The following is a 9597-nucleotide window of genomic DNA, read 5'->3' on the forward strand; positions in this document are numbered from 1 at the left end:
AAATACCCTGAGGTTTCTGAGCAGGAAAAATGTGATCTCTGAATCTGACAGGTCACACAGACTGTCAGCACAGTGAGCCCAAGATTAGCCAGGATTTGTGTGTGTGAAAGAGAGATACAAAGGTTAGACTTGTGGAAGCGCCCCCGGTGGAGGGAGGACGGAAGCCATGGAATAGAGGTGGCGTGATGATATTTACTGTGAATTAGTATCACTTTCACCAGCCAGAGCTTTGATGAGGTCTGATGATCTAGCATAGCCTCTCATGTCGGGCCGAGTACATCTAAATCATCACCATAGATAAATAGATAACCACAGATCAATGTTTCTCAGCCGGGGCGTGATTTTCTCCCTGCAGCCCGGGGGACATTTGAGCATGTCTGGTGACACTTCTGATGGTTATGCTGGGGGAGAGGGTGCTACCCCCAATAAAGAATGATCTGGTCCCAAACGTAGGTCAAGAGACCCTGCCTTAGCAGTTTCTGCCGAATGTGCGTGTGCGAGGGGGCCTTTAGCTGGGAAGACAAACCTAGATCACAGAAGAGGAGTCTGTACACCCTCAGCCCCAGCCTCCCGCCGTATCTGTGCAGATAACACTACTGTGTCATTTGTGAAGTGTGGGAACAAGGAAAAGGTTCCTTAAAAAAATTGTAGTCCTCTCACTACTGCTTTTATGCATGTGACCTGGGTCAGGTTGGAATGGCTTCTTTTCTTTGAATACCCAGAAATATAAATGGGCAGGGCTTTCCACCTATCTTAATAGTTAATAAATGGCTTAATTTTTAAAGAACACAGTGAGTGTCTTGAAATAACAGAGGTGAGAGCAAAATAGCTAAAGATACGATACGTTAAAACCTCAGAACCTATGCTTGTGACTGTTTCCATTTTCTAGATGATACATATTCCCCGAAGATGTGCTCTTAATCTCTCTGTCCGTAGTTTCAGGGTAAAAATACACTCTTCTTTAGAAAAGCCTTAACTCTGTGTAAATACAACCACACTAAGTCCACAAAGGAGATGCCAGCTGTTGAGAAGTGAGCCTGTTGGTCTTATTCGAAGGTGGGCTTATCTAAATAGCTATATAAATACATATTGTGTTTTATTTAATAGAGTGGTATTTATTTGGGACGAGGGCTAGAAACAAAAACCCTCCATCTATTTCATACAACAGAGAGTAAAGAAAATGCACCAGGAGCACAGTAGCTACTTAGTCACCTTACATTTTCACCTAAAAAACATTATAGAAAGTACTAGTTGCCTGTCTTTTTTTAAGTTCGTTTCTGCATAAAGCTAGAAATTCGTTAGAGCTTGGCAGCTTGGAGATAGACAGATAGGGATATTTTGTATTTTCCTAAGGCAGGGGGCTTTTTAAAGAATTTCATTTTAAAAATAGAAGTGACAAGACACTTTTCTCTTGTAAAGTATAAGTATATTATGGTATTTGGCACCAGGAAAAAAAACCATGTATGCCTCCTACAAATTTATTTTCCTGTGGAGGCAAAACTCAGTTAAGTGGGCAGATGTTCTCAAGAGTTATTTTAATAGAACCCTACTTCTGAGTTTTTTGTCTCAGCTCATAGCCCTACTCCGTATGCACTCAGAGCTGAAACATCCGGGCTGTTTAATCACCTTAGTCATTGTCGGGTCAAACCCTCTGTTGGTTTTCGGTTTAGCTGCGAGTTCCTTAATCCTTAACTCATAAAGGAATTTGAAACTTGTATTTTGGCTACTGGGATGGCTCTTATCATGTCTCCTTTTCTGAAAGAACATTTGCGATTAAGTCTTTCACAAGGAAACTTTATCTGGATAAAGTGTCTACTTCTAGGGCTCCTCACTCAATGTATTCTATCAAATATGAACATGATGTCTTTTTTACAACTAGAAATGTTTGAAATTCCAGGGCAGCCTGCTGTTTTAAGGAGTCTATTGTGAATCTGTCTCCATCGCTCTGTATTTCCCAACGAAGTGAAAGGACAGTGGTAAAGAGTTTCCACAGGGCTTGACTGCGTAAGCTTCCTTCTTGTATTTATTTAAATACATGATTACACTTAAATCCTTAAACAAAATACTAGGCAATGCTGTAGTTGAGACTGTGATGAAAGCCTGAATCCATCATTTTCCCCACCTCAAGCTGCTTTTCTAGATTCGGCATCAGGATTATTTCAGATTCCCCTGAGTCCAGTGAGAAGGTACTAGCGTTTCTCCGCTGTGAAGCTGAGATAATATCGGATTCAATCTATTTCCTCTGCAGGGAGTTTTATTCCCAGATTTCTCCCCTCACTCACACCTCAGTTGGTCTTCCCTGTCAGGCACCTTTTTGTTCTAAATTCTTGCATCGTCCCTGCCAGACTCACCCTTCTAGGGACATAGGTTTTCCTGGCTTGTTGCACTACCGTGCTGAGAAACTTTCCATGGCTTCCCACTGCTTAGAGAATCAAGTCCTGAAGTGTCCTTGACAGTCCCTAAAGTTTGCTTCCCAGACCACCTTTCTCAGCTGCACGCCCACTGTTTCCCTGCTGACCCCTCACTTGAGCCACATGGGTCTCCTGGCTTCCAGGTGGCCGTTCACTGACCCCCCTGCCTTCACCTGGACAGATCACTAGCCATCTGTCAAAGCTTCTTTTTGACTCATCCAGGTAGCTCTGATACCTGTCAAGAGTACATAGGTTTCCACTGCTGAGTGGAAGAAAGTTTGTCTAAGGAACAGTTTTAAAGCCTTTTTAAAAAGTACCTCAGATTCACTTTTAACTCTGTGCAAATATAACTAAGCTCTGGCAACGTTTAGATAACTTTTCCAGTCCTGCAGATGGCATTTTCAGTTGAGGGCTGGGAACCACCTCTTGTTTATCTTTATATCTACTTGGGACCAAACTAAGGTACTCAGAAAATAATCCATGACTGGTCGGCCCTTTGAAGATGGTCAGTTTTGTGTAGCACTTACTAATCTAAACGATTACTGCAAATTGTGGTAACAGTAGAAAGACTGATGGATGGAGTCTCGATTCAGGTATTACTCACTTTGTGGAAAGCTCTCGTTTTTGGATCTGGACCCGTCTGCCTCCCCTTCTTGCTTCTGAAGGTTCTTGGGACCATCACAAGGGAACAGTACGTAAAAGTACTTTGAAAATGACACAGCTCCATACGATTTTAAGGTGAAACCGTTGTGATGTCGGGGGCTGAAAAGAATGTAACTTGGTCAGACATGGCGCCAGTGTGTCCGTCCACTCAAGCGCAGTGTCAGTCTCTGACATAAATAAATAACCCATTTAGCTGCGTGCCTTTCTCAGTGTTGGCACCTCCTGATTTAAACAGCACTTGGTTATTCTAGATCACAAATCTGCCTGACTCACGTACTGTTGGTTTGGATGGGACGCGTTGGATACATAGCTCAGTATTTGGCCAAATCTGGAACGGTGGCTGCATGTGGAGAAAATACAGTATCTGGTTACTTCAGCCAATAATGGAACAATCCTATGCCCTCATCCTGCCACATCGCATTTGCCTGACAGGAGAAGAGTTTTGAATGCACTGGCTTCCTCTGTTACCTACTTTTGTCATTGCCTCTAGCAGAGATCTCTGCTGGGAGGGAGTGGGTACGTAGTAAGTGTTGGCAGCAGTGTTAGACTGCCTCTGTTCAAATGCTGCTTGGCTACTTGGAAAAAGGGTGACTCTGGGCAACTCATTTAATACCACCAGATCTCAGTTTCCTCCTCTCCGTAAAATGCAGAAAAAAGAAATAGCCACTTTGAACCTCAGAGCTGTAGTGAATTTGAAATTAGCAAATGCAGGCAGGACATCTGGCGATGTGTCCTGCACTCGAGAAAAAGTAGCTCTCAGGATTTACAGTCATACCTCATTTCATTGTACTTCAGATACTGCGTTTTTACAGATGGATGGTTTGAGGCAGTGGCCTATCAGTGCCACGTTTCCAACCGCCTTTGCTTAACTGTGTGTATTTGTGTCCCATTTTGATAGTTCTTGCAGTATTTCATGCCCTCCACTGGCAAAAAGAATATGACTCGCTAAATGCTCAGGTGATGGTTAGAACTTTTGAGCAATAAAATATTAATTACAGTAGGTACACCAAATTTTTTTTTTTATTTAGATATAAGGATATTGCACCTTTAATAGACTACAGTGTAGTGTAAACCTAACTTTTCTAGGCGCTGGGAAGTCATAAAATTGGTGTCACTTACTTTAGGGTGGTGGTCTGGAGTTCTCCAAGGTGGGGCTGTGGATGCCTGCTTTTTCTTGAACTTTAGTTTGAGACTTCTGAGGCAGTGGTAAAATCCATTGGGGTAGAATTGTTTTGTTTTTTTTTAGTCAAGGTGTTACTGTTTCGACCCAAAAAAAAGAAAAAAGAGAAAAAATAAGGCTAACCTACCTCCACCCCCAATCCACACATACTATCCCAGCTTTGGAGCTTTGTCCTATACCAGCCTGCAGGGGGGGGTTCACCTTTAAAAATCAGTCACAATCTTTTTCGTCCTTTGGGAATAACCATCAAGGTGATGGGTTTTTTTTTTTTTTTTTGCGGTAAACGGGCCTCTCACTGTTGTGGCCTCTCCCGTTGCGGAGCATAGGCTCCGGAAGCGCAGGCTCAGCGGCCATGGCTCACGGGCCCAGCCGCTCCGCGGCATGTGGGATCTTCCCGGACCGTGGCACGAACCCGTGTCCCCTGCATCGGCAGGCGGACTCCCAACCGCTGCGCCACCAGGGAAGCCCAAGGTGATGGTTTTTTCTTAACTTCTCTTCATCTGCCTGCAAACCCAGAGATCTGGGGTACTAGTTTCTGATTCAGGGGCTTAATTGGCAGACTGCTGTGGGGATAGTGAGATGAAGAGGAAAGGGAATTCACAGGTAAGCTCACTGACTAGTCAAGAATGTAGGCATGTGAGGGGGTGGCCCGCCCCTCCCATCTTAACTTGCGTCTAGTAGTTGACTCAAGTGGTTACTCACCTTGCTGGAATGGCGTGGAGAGATGAGGCAGCCTGTGTGCTGAAAATGTTGACTGTTCTTAGTCTTTGCTGTTGAAAACAAAGAGTATGAAACACAACCGCGGTATCCGCGTCCACCACTATAACCTGCAACCAGAGACGGAGACCACGATAATGGTGAACATTTTCTGACCACACGGTGACTGGTCCACAGTCAGCCAAGACTTTCACACGGATTGGCTTTATGCTCTTGCCACCTTCTGGCAAGGCTCTGTTTTTATTCCCATCGTACAGGTGAAGAAACTGAAGCTGAGGGTAAAAAAGCTAGTCCAAGATCCTTCCATAAAGGTAGCACAGCCGAATTCAAACCCGGGCGGGCGTACTGCACAGTGCGAGATCTCACTAACTACATCATCCTCGGTTAGCCAACTGCATAAAAAGAAACTATTTGTTTCTGTACAGTATACGGCTGATTGGATTCTTTACTCACAAGATTTCACCATAAGCAATCTTGGAAGCCAGTGTACTCACCAATGTTGAGCTTTATGTTACCTGTATTTGGAGGAAGCAACCATGTCCCAAATATTATTTGGCTTTGTCTTCCAGCTTCCGTTGTGATTCAGAAATGGTGGTGTCACATGAATCCTTGTTTGGAAGGAGAGGATTGCAAAGTGCTGCCAGATCACTCAGGTTGGTCCTGTAGCAGCGGCAATAAAGTCAAAACTACAAAGGCAAGTATAGACAAAACCCAACTGTAATTTACAACCTCAGTATATCATTACCTGTGGGGTCTCCCCCCCTTCGTTTCGTCCTGCCGTCAAGAGGACAGCGTTCTTTCTTGTTGATAAACCTGCTTGGGCAGGGCCCCTCTGTGACTCTGGCCCTTTGAAAAGTCCATTTCTCAGCATCACCCTTAGTTTCAGATTTTACAGAGCAGTGATTTGGTGGGGAAACGCATTCTTTTAGGCAGGGTACTGAATTCAGTTCAGCTCCTTCACGGGCCGATTTCAAGTAGAGGTTTCAGAGTTGACAGTCCCGTGTATCACAACAGTATGGCAGGAATCCACCTGCAGATGATTTATTGAAACAGAAAGACCTGCTGCCTAAGAGGAGACGTAATGGTTGAAGACTCTAATTCAAGCCTTGCGAGTCAATAGTTTCCTCCCCAAATCATCCTCTTTCTGGCTCTGAAAGACTCCATTTTCCACCTGGTTCTTGAGCCAGAAATTTAACTTCTTCCTCATGTCTCCCTGTCCATTCTATTATTTTGTCTTTGGGATTGTGACTCCCAAATCCCTCCACGCTTCTGCGTCCCACAGTTATAATCCCCGTGAGGTCCGCCATTGTGTCTCATCTGGATGACTGAGGTTGCGGCCTCACATCCGCTCTTGATTGATTCCCTCCCAGTCTGTTCTCCACAGGATGACCCTAGCCGTTTTTGCGAATTGCAGATCTGCTAAGCTAGTCCACCTCCCCATTTTTCAGTGGCTTCTCTGGGTTCCTTAGCTAGCCTGTGCTTGTCTGGCCCTAGGTAAATAACCTGGCAAACTACCTCCCTCCCTCCCTTCATTCTTTCTGCTCCAACCGTCTCGGCCTTCTGTCTAGTCCTTCTTCCTGTGGTGCCTTTACAGTTGCAAAGGAATGTGCCTTCCGCCTTTCTTTTCTAGTTCACCATTACTTCTTCAGGGAATCCTTCACTGGTAGGATTCACGCTCCCTGTATCTCTGAGCACGGTACTAGAGTTACATTTTACAGGGAGCGCTATACTTATTGGCTTCATACTGACAGCTTTCTGTCTAGGAGGAGAGCTGTGAAGTCAGGGCCCCTCGCTGTTTTGCTTACCCATAATCGTCCCAGAGCCAGCTGCATGTCTCCGCGACTATTGCTTGAATGGAAATATTCATAAAACCGGTCATTCTAGGATTATAATGAGCTAGGCACACTGGAATGGGACGACTGTTTAGTTCTGGTTGCTGTGTCAGCTGTGGCCCCTGAGGAGGTATAACATCTCTTGAAGCGTTTCTCATCTTGCTTACAGTTTCCCCTTTATGAGTATTTGGAATTACTCGAGCTCTCAATCATTTTCAACCCCTGAGGTCATGAGAAGGTGAGTTCTCCTTCTATGTGTGTGTACGTGGGGTATTATAATACACGAGATTTTATAAAATAAATATTTAAGTATGTCATGAATAAAAGGTTACATCTACAACAGACTATTATAGAACAAGGTTTTATAATACATTTTAAATGTAGATTTTAGCTGATATTTGTCCTACCCCAAATTACCAATAGTATATAGTCAGTGATTTGATTAGTTCCTCATTATCTAGGTAGAATAATTTCAAAATCAAGACCGTTGTAACATTAATTGCAATGATCAACTAACGTGTCCTTGTTAGTGATAGCATAACTATCAGGTTAAATGACCTGATCTATGCTTTTATGTCCAGGGCAGCAGAAGCTCGGGGAGGTTGCTGGAGGGGGAAGGAAGTTAGCACTGCCACCCTTTTTATCAGCTCTCCTTCTAACCAACTCCCCATACACTTCCAACCTGTGTAAACCCAAGTGTGCTTGTTAAGCAAATCCTGCCTTAAGATGATTCCACCATCCTTTCCCAATGTGCCCCTTTCAGCCCTTCTTCCCTCACCCCCTCCTAAATCAAAATCTTGGAGTGGCCAAGGAGCCAGGGTCTTAAATCCATCCACGATAAAAAAAAAAAAAAAATGTCCTTCAACGTGTTTCTTGTCAACTAGGAAATTACATTTTGCGAGATTATTCTTGTATTGACTCTTACATATAAATATAAAAGAAGAACACAAGTGCCAGCCAGCTGTGTTCCAGAAATGAATGTGTCTAAGGGGTCCCCTGCTGCAGCGGCTCCCTCTCTATTGATGTGCCGAGAGCGAGGGCAGCTGCAGGAAGCAAACCTTGAGGGCCATTTTGGCTCTATGTGCTGGGGGTTAGAAGTTTGCTCAAGCTGCCTCCTCAACGGTAGTGACGTTTCATTTAGCACTTGGGAAAGCTGTAGAAGCATAATACAGTTCCCCCAGCCCTCATGATACGTAGCTACTTTTTTTTTTAAGCGATACAGCACTGGAGAATAATCTCTAAGTCATAAAACTTTGTTTCCTTTATTCATCCAAGTCAGTGTGACTTGAACTATATAAAACATTTTATGTCTTTTATGGAGCTTCTGCACATAGAGTAACTTCATTTGTGGAGCTGTGACGGGCTTCAGTGAAGCGCTTGGTACTCACAGAAGCTGCACCTTAAAATCGACACTGGACCTTACACCCCAGGTGAGACAGCAGTCCTATAAAGGTAGAACAATTACCTCCCTCGAGGGGGGTATTAACTATAGAACAAAATAGTTGCCATTGTCCTTAACAGTTGATGCACAGCAGCATCAGAACACAGAAAGGCTAAAAAATAAGATTATCTGCGGTAAGCCGTCTAGGTCCGAATTTTCTTTTCCACTTCCACTTAGGTGGAAATGTGACAGAGGTAGCAGTCAACTTGAGATATTAATAGCCTTAGATGAAGATAGGAATGCGAGAGGAGACAATTCCCTAACCAGGAAGGTTGGCATTGAGTTTATTCCGCTGGTGTAGTTTTCAGGATCCCCAGAGAGGAGGCAGCTACTGCTTTGTGGGAAAATATAACTGACTCTCTGTCATCCTGCCTCAATTTTCCCTAATTCAGTTCTGAGTTTTATTACCTCCACCCTGCTAAATGTGCTACATCATTTCTCCCTATTTAAGGATTAAGGCTCCTGACACTGTGTGCAATGTCCTCTTAGCACCAAAGGCAATGACTTGCCCGGGGGGCTTTTTGTTGTTTGCAAATGTAAGCAATTCACATTGAATCTTGAGAAGTTTTAGATGTTTAAACGTTCCTGATTTTAAAACGTCTACTAAGAGTGAAGAGGCATGTGTTTAGAGCAGTAATTCTCAATGAGGGGCAAGTCTGCCCTCAAGGGGACATTTGGCAACATCTCAGGACACTTGTAGTTGTCACACGTCGGGGAGGGGGCTTGCCATGGGCACCTTGTGGGGGTGGGGGCCAGGCACGCCGCGCCACATCCTAAAATGCACAGCGCGGTGCCCACAACAAAGGCTTATACAGCCCCACGTGGCCGTGGTGCTGAGGTTGAGAAACTGCTTTCTAGGACAGGGTCGTTTTCTTTAGTAGCTGTGTGTAAGCATCCTACCTGATTCTTACTTCCTTTTGTTCTTCAAAGTTTCTATTACGTGTCCAGTTGTTTTGTTTCCAATATTTCGTACTGGAAAACCTAGAGGTAGGAGGTAAGAAATTAAACAACAGGCTTTCTCTTCAAAACCTCCCTCACCCTCAACATCTAAGATGACCAATGTCCTTCGAGTATCTTCCTCACGGGACTCAAATCGATACCTTTTTCCTCTGTCTCTTGGACTACTGTGACGGGTCATCCTCTCTACCACAATGTTAAATTACCTAATGGTATCAGTGGCTACAGGAAAATCATCATGGCAACTTGTTCAAAACAAACTATTTTGAGCCTCATTATAGGATGTTTATGGACGGGGCTTAAAAAAAACCCCATACTTTGAAGACATTGTTCTCAGGGTGATTCTGACGAGCATGCAGGATGCCGGGATCCCTAGTTTTCCGAGCGCCCCACCTG

At 44.2% G+C, this 9597-nt stretch overlaps 1 protein-coding gene across 1 annotated transcript in view; it reads left to right on the top strand.

Annotated features, from left to right (window-relative positions):
* Positions 1 to 6394, top strand: part of TAFA4 (TAFA chemokine like family member 4) — a 127542-nt gene extending 121148 nt beyond the window's left edge. The window contains exons 4-5 of the mRNA XM_030867806.2: positions 5541 to 5665; positions 6386 to 6394. Coding sequence (XP_030723666.1) covers positions 5541 to 5665; positions 6386 to 6394 — 134 coding nt within the window. The remainder of the gene's footprint in view (positions 1 to 5540; positions 5666 to 6385) is intronic.
* Positions 6395 to 9597: the final 3203 nt, after the last annotated feature.

This window comes from Globicephala melas, chromosome 11 (genome assembly GCF_963455315.2).
Source record: "Globicephala melas chromosome 11, mGloMel1.2, whole genome shotgun sequence".
NCBI classification, from domain to species: domain Eukaryota; kingdom Metazoa; phylum Chordata; class Mammalia; order Artiodactyla; family Delphinidae; genus Globicephala; species Globicephala melas.